At 36.2% G+C, this 19,249-nt stretch overlaps 1 protein-coding gene across 5 annotated transcripts in view; it reads right to left on the reverse strand.

Moving 5' to 3' along the window:
* Positions 1 to 636: 636 nt before the first annotated feature.
* The window catches only part of si:cabz01007807.1 (uncharacterized), a 28,493-nt gene continuing 9,880 nt past the window's right edge, over positions 637 to 19,249 (reverse strand). The window contains exons 2-30 of one of the 5 annotated variants that reach the window (XM_057343208.1): positions 16,923 to 16,959; positions 14,609 to 14,656; positions 14,081 to 14,126; positions 13,251 to 13,707; positions 13,082 to 13,168; positions 12,926 to 12,973; positions 11,620 to 11,682; positions 11,483 to 11,542; positions 11,365 to 11,400; positions 11,074 to 11,115; positions 10,925 to 10,990; positions 9,963 to 10,025; positions 8,979 to 9,074; positions 8,408 to 8,455; positions 8,241 to 8,291; positions 8,106 to 8,159; positions 7,176 to 7,229; positions 7,012 to 7,089; positions 6,138 to 6,191; positions 5,966 to 6,049; positions 5,006 to 5,059; positions 4,834 to 4,917; positions 4,120 to 4,173; positions 3,948 to 4,031; positions 3,220 to 3,306; positions 2,807 to 2,846; positions 2,675 to 2,729; positions 1,999 to 2,332; positions 640 to 1,883 (exon numbers count right to left, since the gene is read on the reverse strand). In XM_057343208.1, the coding sequence (XP_057199191.1) occupies positions 1,470 to 1,883; positions 1,999 to 2,332; positions 2,675 to 2,729; positions 2,807 to 2,846; positions 3,220 to 3,306; positions 3,948 to 4,031; positions 4,120 to 4,173; positions 4,834 to 4,917; positions 5,006 to 5,059; positions 5,966 to 6,049; positions 6,138 to 6,191; positions 7,012 to 7,089; positions 7,176 to 7,229; positions 8,106 to 8,159; positions 8,241 to 8,291; positions 8,408 to 8,455; positions 8,979 to 9,074; positions 9,963 to 10,025; positions 10,925 to 10,990; positions 11,074 to 11,115; positions 11,365 to 11,400; positions 11,483 to 11,542; positions 11,620 to 11,682; positions 12,926 to 12,973; positions 13,082 to 13,168; positions 13,251 to 13,643 (2,583 nt within the window). In that variant the 5' untranslated portion in view covers positions 13,644 to 13,707; positions 14,081 to 14,126; positions 14,609 to 14,656; positions 16,923 to 16,959 and the 3' untranslated portion in view covers positions 640 to 1,469. Of the gene's footprint in view, positions 1,884 to 1,998; positions 2,333 to 2,674; positions 2,730 to 2,806; positions 2,847 to 3,219; positions 3,307 to 3,947; positions 4,032 to 4,119; positions 4,174 to 4,833; positions 4,918 to 5,005; positions 5,060 to 5,965; positions 6,050 to 6,137; positions 6,192 to 7,011; positions 7,090 to 7,175; positions 7,230 to 8,105; positions 8,160 to 8,240; positions 8,292 to 8,407; positions 8,456 to 8,978; positions 9,075 to 9,962; positions 10,026 to 10,924; positions 10,991 to 11,073; positions 11,116 to 11,364; positions 11,401 to 11,482; positions 11,543 to 11,619; positions 11,683 to 12,925; positions 12,974 to 13,081; positions 13,169 to 13,250; positions 14,127 to 14,608; positions 14,657 to 16,922; positions 16,960 to 19,249 lie in introns of all 5 variants that reach the window. The other 4 variants (XM_057343191.1, XM_057343199.1, XM_057343175.1 and 1 more) reach the window with 4 other exon arrangements.

A 19,249-nucleotide genomic window follows, 5' to 3' on the forward strand; every position in this document is an offset into this window, starting at 1 on the left:
GCTCATTTTCGGAAGGACAGACGTTCTCTTGATTATTTATTTACTTATTGCATCTTGAATAGAGGCATCTAGCGATGCATAAATCCCTTTTGATTTCTGGAGAGTTTAAGACTTTTTGCCCAGATTTTCAGTCTGGAGTTGTTGCAGAAAGTCTGATTTTATCATGTATTGTTTTCTATGTAAACGTTCAAAAAGTCTTCAAGTGTATGATGTCTAGTTTTTTTAAAATCCGTTCCCTTTCTTTTAAAGTCTTGTAGTGTATTCCAGCCTTTAGTTGCTTGAACTTTAAATCCAGGATATCCTTCAAGCAATTATATAATGGCAACAGAAATCTGCTGTTACGGGATTTTAAACATGCACCTGTTAGTCATAATGTCCAAGTGGTCACTCTCTGGAGACATTTGCCTCTGTGCCACTGATACGCAGATTGGAGGAGATTCTGTTTCAATAAGCAGACTCTTTAGGAGTCCTACTCAGCCTTCTCGCAAGGGTCATCATCAGAAACCATTCCATATTTATTTGAAATAAGTGAAAATACAAAAAGGTCTGCACTCTAAAAACATGTCTTAAAGTTTTAAGTATAGGGGATAAAAGTGCACATGTTTTAAAATTTACTTTAGCAAAATATGTAACAGTTATCCGTTTCTGAGTAGTTAAATTGTAAGATCAAGATTTTATGTTTTGTGAAAGTTATTACATTATGAACATCTCATTACATTACAATAATTATTAATGTAATCAAATCATTAATAATGTAATACTGATAATGTGCAGCATCTGTATAAAAGCGTCTGCCAAATACATAAATGTAAATGTTCATTACGGCATTTATGCAACATTTATGTTAAATGCTCTCTCATTTGTAAGTCTTTTTTTGTTGTTTATTGAAGTTCAAAACATTTGTACAACCATATAGTATTGTTTTGTAAGATTTGACAGAATAGAAGACTTTTTTCTACAATTGCGCAACACTTACAACAATGACAAGTTTGTGACCCAGTCACAACCATCAAATTTTGACTTATTAAAGACATCAAAGTAATATTTTCACAGAATGTACTTTACATCACGTAGAATGATTTGAAAACAGTAAATCACAAAATAATACTTTAGCTGGATTTTCACAGGCAAGGTGAAGGAAACGTTACGTTACGTTGTTACAGTTTTAACATGGCTGTTTTATGATATGTTCGTTTAAAGGCAGTAGAAACATTTTTTTGCTTATTGTCATCATAAGGTAAACATCATTTCTTAAGTAACTGTAACCAATACAGCAGTATAGTAAATGTTAAAATTGTTAAAAATAAAATTGTTTCCGTTGCAGTAGCTATATACCTGTTTGGTCAGATTAGACATTTTTTTTTACTTGTTGCCTATTTTTAAGAGACATTGTTCTTTGTTCGCCATTAGCATTATGGATTATATATAGACTGCTTATTTAACTGGTCTATTCTAGTTATGTCCATTTTTCAAAGGTTTCCAATTGCATCAAGTAGCTTTTCTCTGATGGAGTTGAGCTCCACTAAGGCTTCGTGCAGATACTTGGCCAAGGTTCTAACTTCAGCGGTCACCTCCTTTTTACATCCTTTCTTCACGTCTTTTGAGTCTTTTGTAAAGTACCTGTCCATTCCTTTATGAAGGCTGTTCAACCTGGCCAGTGTATGGTTCATTATTTCTTCAGCTCGCTCTACTGGGCCAGTTACAAAGGTAATAGTTTGCAGAGCTCGACGTACTTCCCACTCACCGAGATAGTAGTTGTTTCGTCGTAGTAACGGATGGCTATGTAGGCGTCTTAGACCTTCAGTTATAAATTGCAAACAGTGTTGCATTTCAATCAACTGGGTCTCGTAGTCCTGAACGATTATTTCAATATTCTTACGGTCCTGCGTGAAGATGTGGTAAAACAAAATGATGATTGTAATATAAACAGTTATTATTCAAAACATTTTAAAGTCACCATAAAACATCTCAAATATTTCTGATTAAAAAACTGCATACGTGCATGTTGTTGAAATTATCCGAAATAGTCGCTGAAGCCGCTGTGATGCCACCTGCTGTTGCCACACCTAGTCCAATGGCCGAGATTAAGAGTGAAGCACCAAAAGTGACTGGTGCTAAAGCCAGGCCAGTGATAGCAGCGGCCCCTCCCACAGCTGAGGCGGTTCCTCCAGTGATGTTTACTATTTTTGCCCGATGATGGAAGTTACTGAGGTCATCAGCAATGGCATATAAAATCAGCACATGCTGGTAGAGAAGTTCAGCTCGCTCCATGAAGAGTTTTAAGTACACGCGGAGGCCACGATGAACCTTATCTGCAATCACTTTAAATGATCTTACAGAAGAAAAGAAAAGAAAAAAAAACGTTATTAACATTTTTCTGTAAATTCTTAGGAAAAGAAATGAAGTCAAAACCAGACCCTCCGAGACCAAGACCAACACCAGACCACCTAAGACCTGTTGTGTGTGACATGCTGTGCATGATAATTCCTATGTCTTGCACTACAGTGTAACTGCTTTTAAATTTGTGTCCCTTTTATATTTGATTCTAGTGTACACTGAGAAGTGTTGATTTAACGTGCTGATGTTGATTTGGCGTGTAGGTCTCAAAGCCACAAAATCAAGACCGCTTAGCAGGATAACTTTTAATGTAAGAACAGCTGGAAATAATTCTCACATGTTCTCATCCTCTTTGAGGCTGATTTTCTCATCAGGCGGCAATTCATCCCAAACTGAAAAGTGTGAATAGATGTTAGAATATAATATGAAATAAGAAATGAAATATGTGAATCATCCGATATCAACATACACTCCACTGTATTCCACCACTCCGTGAGGCTGTCAGTGTCCTGTCAATAAAACATTCATTACACACATTAACAATAGCTGGCTGCAGATGGATTTGATCAATTCAACAAGTCTTGAATCTTACAAGAGCAAATGTGACCCTGCATGTGAAAACAGTCATTTTGGTGACATAAAATCATTCTACATAATGTAAAGAACATTTTGTCAAATATAATCTTGATATCTTAAAAAAAGGCTGAGTAGGGCAATATCAAAGATTGAAATCATAGTGAAATTAAGGTGATTTTCCCTGTATGTCATAATTAGATTTTGAGACTTTAGCCTGAATTTCATAGGCAGGGTCACAAATTCCTAATAAACGGAATACTTGCCGCTGAAAAAATAAGCAGGTATAGCAACATTAGCTGTACTGACCTCATCTTCTTCCACTTTTTCAAGGCTCTCCTTTGCCTCCTGACCTCTTGCTCTTCTTATGTCCATCTGAGAAGACATCCATTCAGCCTTTCCACGGGAGATAAAAAAGGGTAAAAGAAGAAAAAGGGGTGAAAGAGATTAAGATTAAAATGAGTGGTTCGATCTGCTTTACCATCATGAATTGAGAAGACATGACTGTCAGAAAAAATGGTCAAAATATATACCTTTTTGTCAGGGGCAGTACCCTTTCAAAAAGGTCCTAATATGTACCATTAGGTACAGATATGTACACATTTAGAACCAATGTGTTCCTTTGTAATACTCATATGTACCTTTTGGGTACTAATATGCACTTTTTAGGTGCAAATTAGTACTTTTTTGAAAGGGTACTGCCCCAGTGACAAAAGGGTACATATTTTGACTGCATTTCTGGTGTTTGTTAAAGGGGTCCTATTATGCTAACTAACAGAACGTTACTGAATGACTGAGTTGAGTGGTGCTGTAATAATGTTAAATATGTTGGAAAATATTTTTATTTTTTTATATAATTAAGCATGAACAATTATTTTAGTACAGCCCAAAAACAAAACCAAGACTTCCTACGAGTGCATAATAGGACCCTTTCAAAAGTATATGTTGTTTCAGCCTTTTGCAGTTTAATGATCGCACAAGGCTTTAGTGAATTTTGATCATGTCAAGCCTTGCAGTACTGGAAATATTTATTATACCTTAGCAGCATCAGATGGAAAATAGTCTTCAGATGTGACACATGGAAGGTCAAGGTCTTCAGGAAAGTCCTTGGTTTCTTTATTCTGAGAAGAGCAGGTACAAAACTTTTCACTTGAAGTCATAAAGGATTAAGCTATTTTAGAGAATGAACTGGTATGAATACACAATTACCTTGGACTTTTTGAGATGCTTGCCCATTTGCTTGGATTTCTTTGGTTTATTGTCCTGGGGAAAATCATCAACAGCTTGTATAAAGTATGTAGGCCTACTTGGTTCAATACAAATTACGCTCAATCATGAAAATGTTTAGAAACTAGTTACATTAATAACTCAATTCAAAAATACAAATAGTAAACACATATTGACACATAACATTTTACAACATAACAGTGCTTAATCCATGTTTTGGTTTAACTGTTCAGCCACCTACTACTGACATTTCAAAATCAAAGTAATGATTCTACAAAACACCTGCATTCTCCCTTTTGTAATGTCTAAGGGATATGTTCACACAGTCAGTGTTTAGGATTGCCAGCCAGTGGACAAACCCACTTATAACCGATATTTCAGCCCATGTGGTCACCACGTAAATCCCACATAAACCTTAAAGCTTAGACTGAAAGGGTTATTGCTCATGTTACTCAGTTGGGTCAACTAGCACCATGTCCAATACTGCATGAAATCCATGAGGCCTTTTTTGAACCCGTCATTCCCATGCAGGACCCATTTTTCAGCCTAAGGCTAGGTATAAAAAAAACATGTTTCAGTAATCCAACACTCAACCTAAAAATGATGAGATATTTTGCTACCCAAACACTGGGTTAAGCTTTTGGGGTCAAGGGCACAAGGCTCTATTGAATTTAGAAAATTGTCAAACTGACATACCTTAGCAGCATCAGATGGAAAATAGTCTTCAGAGGTGGTACATGGAAGGTCAAGGTCTTCAGGAAAGTCTTTGGTTTCTTTATTCTAAGAAGAGCAGGTACAAAACGTTTGACTTGAAGTCATAAAGGATTAAGCTATTTTAGAGAATGAACTGGTTCGAATACACAATTACCTTGGACCATTTGAGATGCTTGCCCATTTGCTTGGATTTCTTTGGTTTAATGTCCTGGGGAAAATCATCAATAGCTTTTCTGAAGTGTGTACTTGGTTCAATACAAATTACGCTCAATCAACGGCTTTTGGGGCAGTATGAAAATGTTTAGATACTAGTTACATTAATAACTCAATTAAAAAATACAAATAGTAAACACATATTGACACATAACATCTCCCAACATAACAGTGCTTAATCCATGTTTTGGTTTAACTGTTTAGCCCCCCACTACTGACATTTCAAAGTCAAAGTAAGGATTCTACAAAACACCTGCATTCTCCCTTTTGTAGTGTCTAAGGTATATGTTCACACATTCAGTGTTTAGGATTGCCAGCTCATGGACAAATCCACTTATAACCGATATTTCAGCCCATGTAGTCACCACGTAAATCCCACATAAACGATAAAGCTGGGACTGAAAGTGTTATTTCTCATGTTACACAGTTAGGTCAACTATAGCAGTGGTTCCCAAATCCAGTCCTCAGGACCCCCCTCCCAGAATGTTTTAGATCTATCCTTCAATAAAACACCAGACTCAATTTATCAGCCTTCTACCAGAATGCTGAAGATGTATCTCTAATTAACACACCAACCAGCTGATGAGTTGAATCAGGTGTTATGTAAAATGAGAAATCTAAAACATTATGGGACAGGGGTCCAGATGACTGGATTTGGGAACCACTGAATTATAGCACCATGTCCAATACTGCATGAAATCCATGAGGCCTTTTTTGAACCCGTCATTCCCATGCAGGACCCATTTTTTAGCCTAAGGCTAGGTATAAAAAAACTTAATCCAACACTCAACCTAAAAATGTTGAGTTACTTGGCTACCCAAACACTGGGTTAAGCTTTTGGGGTCAAGGGCACAAGGCTCTACTGAATTTTGATAATTGTCAAACTGTCAAATTGTCATACCTTAGCAGCATCAGACAGAAAATAGTCTTCAGAGGTGGTACGTGGAAGGTCAAGGTCTTCAGGAAAGTCCTTGGTTTCTTTATTCTAAGAAGAGCAGGTACACAAATTTTTACTTTGGGTCATAAGCAAATAAGCTATTTTTGAGTATAAACTGGTATGAATACACATTTACCTTGGACCCTTTGAGATGCTTTCCCATTTGCTTGGATTTCTGTGGTTTATTTTCCTGGGGCAAATCATCAACAGCTTGTATAATTTATGTACTTGATTCAATAAAAGTTAAATTCAATCAACAGCACTTGAGGCATTACCACAAAAAGAAATGTTAATCTCCTCTTGAATGTAGCCCACCAGCTACTTCGGGAAGGGACACACCAAATCGACACCAAAGAACTAGCGCTGAAGAAAGCTAACTGTGGTGCTGCCTCGCATCACCTCACATTGCTTGCGTCGGTTGAAAAATGTTGCATCTGGACTGACTACAACCGACGCCAGACTAGCGTGTAAACTCTGCATTTGCGTGACAGAATGTAACTTTCACATACCAACAGGTGGCAGTAGTCTGTATTTGGGATTAAAACAGGGAAGCCAGAAGAATTGACAGCGTCTGACTAGAGCCAAAGGTGCAGAACACTTGTGCAAAACCTAAGCCAACCAATGCTCAAAGACCACTCGACATTGCCCGATGGCCGTCCATCAGCATGGTGTGTCCCGGGTTTTAAAAACAGAAGCTCACTGTTATGGTAAGGGGCGAGACATTTACGAAACACATTGTACATGGGTGACCAATCAAGTGGGTGACATTTTGGATAGAGGAGCTTCATAGAGTCTATAACTAACAGAAAATTACTGACAGACTGGAAAAAGTACTTGTTTTTTTATAACATAAACAACTAATACACCCCACCAACAAAATCAACAATTTATACATGGGATGATAGGGCCCCTTTAAAAGCTTGATATTAACAAATATTTTAGTTGTATACATACACTTTTTGGTACAATAAGTACACACAATTTACATGTGTATTTAGAAATATTTATACCTTAGCAGTGTCAGACAGAAAATAGTCTTTAGAGGTGGGAAGGTCAAGGTCTTCAGGAAGGTCCTTGATTTCTTTATTCTATAAGAACAGGTATACAAATGTTTACTTTAAGTCATAAGCAATTAAGCTTTTTAGAGTATCAACTGGTGCGAATACATAATTACCGTGGACCTCTTGAGATGCTTCCCCATTTGCTTAAATTTCTGTGGTTTATTTTCCTGGGGGAAATCGACAAACACTTGTATAAATTACGTACTTGGTTTAATACAAGTTAAAGGGATAGTTTACCCAAAAATGAAAATTCTGTCATTATTTACTCACCCTCTTGTTTTACAAACCTGCATACATTTTTTTGTTCTTCTCAACACAAAATAAAATAATTTGAAGAATGCACTGACTACCTTTTCAGAACTGTTTGTTTACAAACATTCTTCATCTCTTTGAGCTCAATCAATAGCATTTGTCGAACAATGAAATTCAAACAGATTTGGAAAAACTTGAGTCAATGATGACATTATTTTCATTTTGGGGGAACTATCCCTTTAAGCTTAACCAACCTGAAAGGGATAGTTCACCCAAAAATGAAAACTCTGTCATCATTTACTCACCCTCCGACTGACTCCCATAGTATTTATTTTCCCTACTATGGTAGTAAATGGGGGATGAGATCTGTTTGGTTACTGACATTCTTCCAAATATCTTTCTCTGTGTTCAGCAGAACAAAGATATTTCTACAGGTTTGGAACAACATGAGGGCGAGTAAATGATGACAGAATTTCAATTTAGGTGAACTATCCCTTTAACGTAACAGTCTACCAATACTTGAATGAGAGTTATTTGACATGTTGTTGTCAGTTATTGAGCTTGTTGACATTTACACTATATGTGAGTGGCTTCTATGCTAAAATCTTATTACAATGACAAAATTCCCACAGCTAGCCTACTGCTAAATTACAATCTCCTGAATTAAACAGATCCCTCAAGGAACGCTTTGTCATCCTGTGTGCTCCACATATTCCAGACATGAACAAAAATGTTTGATAAGAAATGACTGCCAACATTTAGATAATATGGTACACAAGCAAATAAAATACCTTCGAATTTTTCAGGGTCAGTTCTGGCACTATAGGAATCGGTGTCTTCTTTATCTACAAAAGGCACGTGTAGAAATACAAGTAAAAATCAGACAATATTTTAAAATACAGGAAAAATGTAGGTGATTTGTTTACCTTTGAAGCATCACTGTTTGGTTGCAGCTTGAGCTCTGCATCTTCAGTTCTCTACAAAAGAAAAGTACCAGTGAGGTCTGCAAATGCTGTGTTTGATTTTTCAATATTCAATAATATGTGAATCATTTAATATTTAATATAGGTCAGATTTTAGTTTGAAGCGTTACCTTGGATTGACTTTGCGAACGGAGAACTTTAAATTTCGTTGATTTCTTCTGTACAAAGGAAATATAAAGCCCAAATCATTGTTTTAGAGATAATATTGGGCCAGGATAATTGTTTAGTCACTCCAGCTATATAAAGAACCAGATCATTGTTGAAAAAAATAAAACTTAATCACTCCTGCGACTTTAGACAATTCCAACAGGTGTTTATATACATCGGAAAGAAACTTGTGATCTGCTTAAAATTAGTTCACTCAAATATAAGTTACACACCAAAGAACACATTCTGAGTTTCATGTGGCAGTGCATCATTCTTTGTTAACATGTTTGCACCCTAAATAGTGCACTTACTACCTTCTACTATTTGCATAGTTTCTGACGGTATACCAAGGTGTTTTTAAGAAATATAATATATATTTATCTTTTTTCACCTAGCAACATCCTAGCGAATTGTTCCTGAAAATACGCATATTTTGCACCATATTAATAAACATTCATGGGTTAGTCAGGGAATTCAAAACATACAGATGAAAACAATACATGCACTGAGACCAGATTTTAAAACAGCACTTACTGGTCGACAGTCTTGCATCTCTTGGTGCTTTTCATTGGAATCTATGGAAGTGAAGGGATCTGCTCCTTTATGAAATTCTTTCTCCTCACTGGCTGCCTGTTAGAAACAAATAAGAACACACACACGAGAAAACAAATCAACAGACTACACTGAGGCTCTCAACTGGTGCCATGCAGGTATAGTATCTGGTCCCTTTATTTTTTAAGGCAAGAGATTTTATCTCAAACCTCAACCGTGAGTTTCAAAGCAATAAGGAATAAATATATGGCTGCCATCCACAGCGTACGATCACATATTTTACTGATAACAAGTGGTGATGTCTTCTGCTGCTGAAAGAAAGACACACTGGACAACCAGCTTTTTAAAACACATCATGCATTTAAGTATGCCAGACACGCAAATAATCGCATAAGAACTACATTAAAGTTTTTGGCACTAGCAGGAACAAATAACTTAATCACTATTGATCACAGGCTATGCTCTCATCTGTCATGTCGGCAGCAGTGACAACAGTCGTTTTCATTCTTTTATGGATGTTATATAAACGGTGGATATAACGCTGGATTTTGAGATCGTTCGAAATTGATAGATGGTGCGGTCTTAGCGCTAAAAGATGCCGGACATGATCTGCACGTGGTAAGTCAAACTGAGTCATATGTCTGTGTTTTGTTGGCAATCAGCGCGTACGTGCATAATGTATATAACACGAAGGGATTAATGTGATGATGTATTGTGTGCTCGTGCTGTAGTTCCGTCCCCCCTGCCGGCCTCCAGCAGCTCGTCTTTTTCCGGAAATAATCGTACAGCTGTATCTCTCTTTTATAAATTTGATCAAACAAAATACTCTTCGTAGATACAACGTATGCAATACTATTGTATAGATACTCAAGATTAATATGAAATTGGCAGAAACCGCATGTGTTACCCGATTTTTAAAACGTGTAACAAAGATGAGCAATTCATAATTGTAAAATTCGAACAAACCTTCATAAAGTCTGAATGAACTGTATACCCACAAGCTCCCTTTAGTTCAGCATTGTTATTCTCCTGTAAAACAGAGTTGACATATGACACAGCAGTCTAAATTTACAGTCACTGTCATATTATGCTGTATGTTATATTATGAAACATTGCTTAACACTAGCCATCTATCCAGCGTGTACCCTGACTGTGGGGTCCAGCCCCCCCCCCCACAACCATGCAGGTTCAGGGTTAAAAAAAGACTCAGCATTGGGTCAAAAAGGGCAGGGTTATATATTAATCTATGCTGGGTTGTTTCAACCCATTGTTGAGTCAAATATAAACATTTTATGGGTTATTTTATGTCAACGGTTGGATTCATCACTGTTTGACCCAATGCTGCATTGAAGACATCACAGCATATTGTTTTTGATTGAATGGATTATCTTCGGTTTACTATAGATGGTTTCATACATGTCCAATTATTGAAAGAACAATAGCCGCTTTTATTTCAGCAGAATGAACACATACTGTATATCATGAATTTTAATTTGCTGTACAAGCCCCAAAGAAGCTTTACTTTGAAATTTTACTTTTTAAAATAATTGTTATTTTCTGTTCTCTTTCTGAAGTTTATTTCTATTTTTAATCATCTTTGTAACATCTTTGTGTACTTTGTGCAGAAAATGTTAATAATTACAATTTTTAGCTTATATATTTTAAAGTACATTTGTATATTGTTAGCTTTTTGTAAGCCTGTCATTTCTTCTCAATTACACAAAACACATGATAAATAGAAATGGCATGACTGCATTCAAGAAAATAAAGATAACAATTTACATTATCATCTGAGTGGTCATTAAAGCAACTTTCAGTGTTCTGTGTATGGCAAACACATATGTATAAACTTGCTAAGTCATTTATAACATATAAAACACAATTACCAAAACTTCATTTAAATAAAACTAATTAGTATAAATGCCTACCTTTTCAAAACCAATTACAAATCCTTTTTTTGGAACAAATTTGACTTTGACTTTCTTTTTTTGTTTCTATTAAAAGAAGAAATTAGATGATAAGGAATAAGCAATAACAAGACAAGACAAGACAAAAACAGGCAACATTTGATTTCTACCTTTGTATCAGCCGTTCCATCAATTCCATTGATTTCAGGAACCTAAAACATAGGAAATTTGTGTTATCTGCTATATGTTTTTATTATTATTTATGTCAATTAGGTTTATAATGATATATTGGTACTTATATTTGGCCAGAGGAGTATTAAGTAGTGTTTGGAAACACTGGTCACATATTAAACCCACATTTAAAGTTTGATTTTAAGGTCATTTTTATTTGAACTTTACAGCACACATTGACAGACAGATATTGGTACAACACTATAATATATAGTAGATCACTGACTCACCCGTATTGAATCTCTTCTAAGCTTTAACTTGCCAGTCTGATAACAAAGCAACATTAAATAAATCACTGAAATGCCAGTCTGTGTACTGTTTTGTTGTACTTCGTTCCACTTCACTTACTGGTTTCCGTTCAGAGAAACGTTCTGGACTGTCCTCCGGCCAGTCTTCTACGCAATATTCCTAAAATCATGTGATTTAGTGTGCAATGTCTCTCCTACAATAATATGTCTGAATTTAAAATCACCTAAGATGCTCACCTGACCAGTGAGAAGAATGTCCTCATAAACTGGGAGATTAAGCTCTGCTGTTGATGTCATGTTCTGTTAAATCATAACAATAGATAACAGTTGACAGTTGACTGATACCGCAAAGCATATACATTTCAGCACAATCATGTGTCAGTCTTTTTCAGTGGCTTGGATATTATGTGTAATTATCACAAAAAAACTGAATGAGATGTTTCATACCGATTTAGATTAAACAACTACGTTCAGAAATGATTGTTACATTTTATCAGGATGAACCAGTGACATGGTAACATTATAGTCACTATTGTACCGAAAAACAGCCCTTAATTGTGTGGATCAATGTGACATAACATGACAAATGTATATTAATGGTGTTTGTCCTCATCTCTTAACCATCAATTGAGTCTATTTTTTTGTCTTGTCCTGCAAACTGCACTATTAATATTCTATCCTTTAAAAAAAACACATTCTCACTCCCAATTCGTCACATATTGATGTTCGGGCAGCGCCAGAGCTGGTTGCTTCGTTCATTTCAAAGGAGAAAATTAGTGGGCGTGGCTTGCGTTTTTCACTGCGAATTGATTGGATGTGTAAAAACAGCTGTTGCATTGATTTTGAAATGAAACTGGCAGCACACTGACAGTTGAAGAGGAGGAGTTAATGGATGATTTGGCCAAGCCGTCTAATTTACATCATTTGAGATGGAAAGTCGTTCAGGGCGGAAGTGCATTTTCAGATTTTAACTGAAGATTATGAGTGTATACGAATTTTAAAAAGAAAATGACCCACATTGATAAGCTATTTATTATAAACGCTGCAATATTTCATGAAAAAATAAGAATTGTCATTTTTCATTTCACCGGCACTTTAAAGTTAGACTTTGAATTTTGATGGCAGTTCCACTATTGCACACACATTTATTAAACAAAGTATTTAGTGTAATTACATCAGAAGTAACTAATTAAATTACAGAAAAAATAGAGTAATCCCTTACTTTACTTTTCCAAGGGAAAAGTAATTAAATTACAGTAACTAATTACTTAGTAACTAGTTACACCCAACACTGCGTACGTTCAGCTGTATTTTGTTCACTGCATTTTGGTGATGAATGTTATATAAACGGTAGTTAATGACGCTGGATTTGAAGATCGTTTGAAACTTATAGATGGAGCGGTCTCAGCGCAAAAAGATGCTGGTCATGAACCGCACACGGTGAAGTCATATGTCAGTGTTTTGTTGGCAATTGGCACATATGTGCATTATGTAAACAACACAAACTTATAGTGAATCAACAGATGTACTGTATAAGACTGACCTGGACGCTAGCTGTACCACGAGAGATAAGTGTGGGAGGTGATGGTGTCTGAAAATTATAAGTAGAAATATTTACTCCATAAATAAACAAAATGCTAAACAAGGATAAATAAGTAAAATATGGAAGAACACACGTCACCACAAAAGTAGAGAGTACCTGCAGCAAGGATGTGATATCGTTACTGAAAGCATTCTTAGGGGCTTTACTGCGAGGTGAAGGTACAGGAGGACGTCTTCTGTAGTTCTATAAGAATAAAATATTTTTCTGTGGGACAAGATAAGAACCCGGTATATTAATGACAGAAGTTTTCAAAAATAAAACTTACCAGGTTCCCAATGGGCGAGGAGCTGGCGGAAGGTGCCGCAACAGGAAATATGTCCCGGATTCCATTTTGTGCACCCATTTGAGAAATGTCATGCATTGTACCACCTGGGCTGGTGTGTGGCATGTCATAGCTACTCCTCTGGTGTTTAAACTTTACATCATTCTGAGTACTGGCTGGTCCATCAGATAGATAATTAAACCCGTTAATATTGGACTGCATTAAAGGTGGAACTAATGGTGTAGATGACGAGGTCTCTTTTTCAGTGATGGAAGGGAATGTGTTAAAAAGATCATTATTTGTTTCCTTGGTTTTGGAAACGTGAGGTGAGGTGGTAGGTAATGAATGAAATAAGTTATCTGTTGTTGAAGTCTCAAAGAATCTGGCCGTGTTCATGTTTTTTTGAAAAACTTTTGTTGAATTGTATTGTAGTGTTGGAAAGGTTCTGGCTTCGGCCTGCCTGGAGAAAATAAAGTCCGTAAGATTATCGCTCTGATTGGATAATGATGGAGATTCTGATTCTGTGTTCTGATTGGCCGGGGTGCTATGCAAATCAGTGCCCACATTTTCATTCAAAAGTTGACAAATGGCTGCTTCTTTATCCCAAATTTCAAATGGTTGTGGGGTTTGACGAACATTTAGCGTGTGGTTGTTAAATGTTTGTGAATCGGTGTCCTGACAAAAATCAGGTGGGGGAGGCACAACCCAGTCCGGGGCTGGAAAGAGAGTATTGTCCAAGTTTAAATCGAAATATGGTGGTGACTCTGTTTTTGTCTGATTAAAGGAGTCGCTCTGTCCTATGTTTAAATTCTTCATATTTTGTAAGAATTTACTTTGAATTATGTTGTTCTCCTCATCAACCATTTTCACGCCGTAGTCCTGCAGAACAAATAAAATGAACAAAACATGAAATAAAATATTTTGTTATATTTATAGAATATAGTGAGCATTACCATAATGATTCATTTTAAACATTAATATTAGACACGCTCATTTTATTTAAGCTGGGTGCACACTGTAAGATTTTATCCACAATCTCACAACATTTTTGGAATCGTAGATCATTTTCAAATGTCCTAGGCTGAAATCTGTAGTCTTTATGCCTTGCAACAGATGATTAATGCCTATTGTAATATTTTTTTCTCAAGCTCCAATTGTTCTGCCTTTTTGCCTGTGTCTATTTTAATGCAGAGTCTTGACTGTCATACGATCTGACATTAATGACGACTGATGTCCCGCAATGTGACATGACCTATAGGTTGAATGATCCATACAGTGTGACATAAAAATGATACAGTTTGCACCCGGTGTAACAAAACCTTTATTCATCATAAATAAACATAGAGGGTTGTCACTGATACCTGTGGGGTTGAATAGAAAGGATTCCATTGGCTGATGGTAGGCCCATTCTAATGAAGAGAAATGAAAAATAAGGCATTTAAGAGAGTGGATGAAAACTAGGTTTGCAATGATTGTCATTCAATTACCCCACAAGTGGTGATGTACATGACTTGCAGATTTGCACTTTTTGTGCTGCTGTGAAGTGTGACAGAATGAATTCTCGTCACGGTGTGAATAGTGACAAAAAGTCCTGCAGCGTGACTAATATGGGAAACAGTTAAAACTAAAGTTAAACAAAGACTGAATCTGTGTTCACACTGCAGGAACTGTTGGCAACAGGATGTGGGCGTGTCCAGTGACTTGACTAAGTTAAGAAAAAATTCACGCAATGCACATACAAATTGACTTTCAGGAGCCAGCAGTTTGCTATGTATATGCCTGTAAATAGCACACGCAGATAATCGTTAATATTTAACTCTTTATTGGGCAAAAAAACACATTTAGTAACTTAATCAACCAATCACAATGGCGATTCCATGCCTCTCCTTGAGCTCGTGGTAAGCACATGGATTTCTCCCAGCCAATCAACGGATATCAGTCTATGTCACAAATAGTGACACCATTGCATCTGATCAGTCAGGAGTTTCCGGGGGCATTTCAAACTTCCAGAATTTGTGAAACACGGACCTGCGCTCTTACTCCCACAAATATGTAAATAGCATAGAAACGAACAATGATAAATGAATGAAACTCACACGTCATATGGTTGAATAGTTATGTTTAATGTTAAGATATATGTTGTTTGCGTAAGATTTCTAGAAATGAGTGAACATTGTTGCATGAAAAATGGTGTGATCATATTTCATCATACGCCCTGTTCAGGTAAGTGACATTAGACATACACCCGATGCATCTAGTAAGCCATACTTAGGGTATTTTTTTACTAATAATGCATTATAACATAGGACAATAGTATTTAGTTGTGCATTGAATGTTGCCACAGGTTTTTATAACATTATACAGTGATCCAGTGGGAAACTTACACTTACAACAGTTTTTAGTATACTTAAATTGCATATATTTGTGTTTATTTTTACTGTGAGCCTTATTACTGCTAAAATAAGTGTGCACCACCAGTACTTGTTTTTACTTCTTATTATATATTTACAATTTATATGTCAATATTCTTTGTTTTTCTGCACTTCACTGTTACTGTTTTGAGTGCGTGTTTGTGTTCCTAAATGTTCCTAAATAAAAGAAAAAATGTTCCTAAATAAATATTCTATGAAGTTTATATATGTTTTATGCATTTATTTAAATGTTATATATCTGTCTTATGTTTTAAATATATATACTTTTTGGGAAAAATGACCATAGACCGGCGAGGAACCATATATGGTAACTTCATTGACCTTGATTAGCAAAAAAATGAGTTTTTTTCTTTAAGTCACAAAAGTTCAGAAGTCTTTTTGAATTTCCAAGTATTTAAATGAGTGCCCTATAAAGGGTTAATAATAACTAATTCTGCACTAGTGTAGTTTATATATAGGAATTTAGGATATATAAAACGGATTCAATGTCAATATGAAAAATCATCTGGTAGCAAAGTTTATAACTGTAACACAGCAAGTTGGTGGCGCTATAAACGTACTGTTATGCTTTACTGTTTGGCTTGAATGACGTGATAGCACTCCTTAAATTGGAAAGAGATGTTTTTCTGCCTGTTTTTTTAAGTTAACAGACTATACCAAAGGCTAATAATTTTTCTGTGCACCTTTTCAAAAGTAAAATTCATAATTAAATAAAACGTGGTTGGATTGTATGGACATCGGGTCAGAATAGATTAGCTGCCCTAAAGCTCCCTAGAGCTCAGTTCGACGATAGGAGTTTTAAGTAGTCCCAACTGGCCCTGTAGAAGGATGACAGTTCAAGTGGCTAGAGTTATCCACCTGCTAGCTCCCCTCGGATTTAGAGTCCTCAGGGTCTAATAGCATCCTCACCACATAGGTATCACCCATTGGTGATGGGCTGGCTAGGTAAATTTCTTGCTTTAGGCCAAGTCCTAGGCAGTGTCTGGCTTTTGAGACTGATGCAGCCGGCCTTTGACACGAAGGGTCCTGTGGTGCGAGCTAGGAGGAACTAGATCTATGTCAATGATCTATGTCAACTAATAAGACAGAAAGTGTCCTATTTAAGTTGCCTTTTTAAGCTTCTCATCAGCTGCTCAATCATGCTGCGTTTAAAACCCACCTCCGTCCCCAACTTCTCCACATCTGACAGTACCTTAAAGGGACAGTTCACCCAAAAATGAAAATTCTGTCCTCATTTACTCACCCTCAGGTTGTTTCAAATCTGTATACATTTATTTGTTCTGTTGAACACAAAGAAAGATATTTGGAAGAATGTTAGCAATTTTATGTTCTGTGACATCATCCACTACCATAGTAGAAAAAAATACATTATATATATTTTGTTCTGTTAAGCACATATTGAGATATTTTGAAGAATTTAGGAAAACAAACAGTTTTGGGGAACCTTTGACTCCCATTTAATTTTTCCTACTATGGTAGTCAATGATGATCCAGAACTGAAAATTGCTAACATTCTTCGAAATATCTTTTTCTGTGTTCATCAGAACAAAGTAATTTATACAGGTATGAAATAACATGAGGGTGAGTAAATGATGAATTTCATTTTTGGAAGAACTATCCTTTCACTGTAAACCCGGACAAGTTGAGGTAACCGATTACATCAATATTTTTAAGTAAAGAAATGTTTTAATTTTAAGTTAGTTGAACTCAATAATATTAGCAAGTGATCAAACTACCATTATGGTGATGAGTGTTTGCTTTAGTTGGGCTCTTGACTCTTGGCTTCATTTAAGTTAACTTCTCTGTCAGTGCTTGTGTGTGTTTCAGAAATAACACTTGTGCATTGACTAAAAAGAAATCTTTGAAAGGTCAGTTTGGAGTAGATTTCATAATAGATGTCAATTATTAATAAAGTACAAAAGCTGTTGTAAATAAGAACGAGTTTGATCCTTTTCTTACTGATGAAAATGTTTCGGTTCATAAATGCACAAAGATTGTGTCAAAATAAAGCTGACAAAAGACAAAACTGACACACTTAGACAAATTCAACACTCATCATACAAACCTCAAAGATGGTGACAATCATCAAACTAATTCAGATAAACAGATCAACTGCAAAGCATGCTGGGAATCATGAATGAGTTTTGTACTATGATGTTACCCAGCATGCATTGCAGCATGAAGTTTTATTTTGTTGATTGTCACCATTGTTGAGATTCTTAGTTACACTGATTATTCATGTCTAATTTATTTATTAGTTAAACGTTTTTAATGGAAATGAGGATATGAGAGTCATAATACTAATCTGTAATTATAAATCAGTTTACAAAGTAATAACACAACACACTCTTTACCAGTGACTCATAATGAGCACCAATTGAAACAGCTACCGGATTTCTTTGCTTTTCATCACAAACAGACAGGTTTCAACTCACTGTTTCAGCAGTTAAAGAGAACTTAAGCAAATGTTCTAGTAGTGAAATACAAGAGTCAAGAGCCCAACTAAAGCAAACACTGATCACAATAATGGTAGTTTAATCACTTGCTAATATTATTGAGTTCAACTAACTTAAAATGAAAACACTTCTTTACTTAAACATTTTGAGGTAACCGATTACATCAATATTTTTAAGTACACTCAACTTGTCCGGGTTTACAGTGTTTAAGTTCAACGCGTTATGCATCCTGAATCGTATTTATTTTCCCTTTTTGACAGGTATTGATCCACTTATACTTGAAGTATACATATAAATGTTGTCTGTCACAAATCAGCACAAATAAATATATACATATATGACAGCATAAGAATATTCTTGTTATATGAAAATTATAATTCTAAAAAAGTGTTCTGGTTCCCCAGGTGGGGGATATGTATTGCTGCACTCCTGCTATAAACAGGCGTAGAGTTTCATTCCTTCAATATTATACTGTATATTGCTGTTGTTTAAATATATGACAATAGTGGGTCAGACAGAAGGGATAATGTACAGGCAGCCGATTGTTATCGCAGAAATAAGCCCCGACAGTGCGATCAGTGTATCAATCACACTGAAGGGGCTTATTTCGCGATAACTGTAATGGTCCTGTCTGCCCCCTTGTGTTCCCCTGCCAGCTTTCCCAGTGTTTTCACTCCATGGACTCTTATTCACCGCACCTTAACAGTCACGGACTACACTCCCCATAATCCTTTGCACCAGTTCGTAACCATCTTTGATTACACCCACACCTGAGACTCATGATTGCACCCGTACCTGATCTGCATTCCCTGGACCCTTTATATTCCTTGTGTTTTGGTCTGTTCATGGTCAGGTCTAGATGTAAAATAGATGTATTGTGGTTTGTGCTAGCGCCGGCCCTCTATTAAGTTACCCGTGGATGACCCGTTGTTTGTGGATTCATGTACCCGTGGATGTTACCCGTTGTTTTGGATTTGTTTACCTGTCTTCTGTTCACCTGTTCCTCCCTGCAATAAACTCTCACCAGTCTCCTTCAGTTCCCAGTGTGGCATCGTCCTTCCGTCAGCTCGTGGAGCCTTACAGTAGACCTAATCCTAACTACGATGTTCACTCG

Source organism: Triplophysa rosa, linkage group LG1, assembly GCF_024868665.1.
Source record: "Triplophysa rosa linkage group LG1, Trosa_1v2, whole genome shotgun sequence".
NCBI classification, from domain to species: domain Eukaryota; kingdom Metazoa; phylum Chordata; class Actinopteri; order Cypriniformes; family Nemacheilidae; genus Triplophysa; species Triplophysa rosa.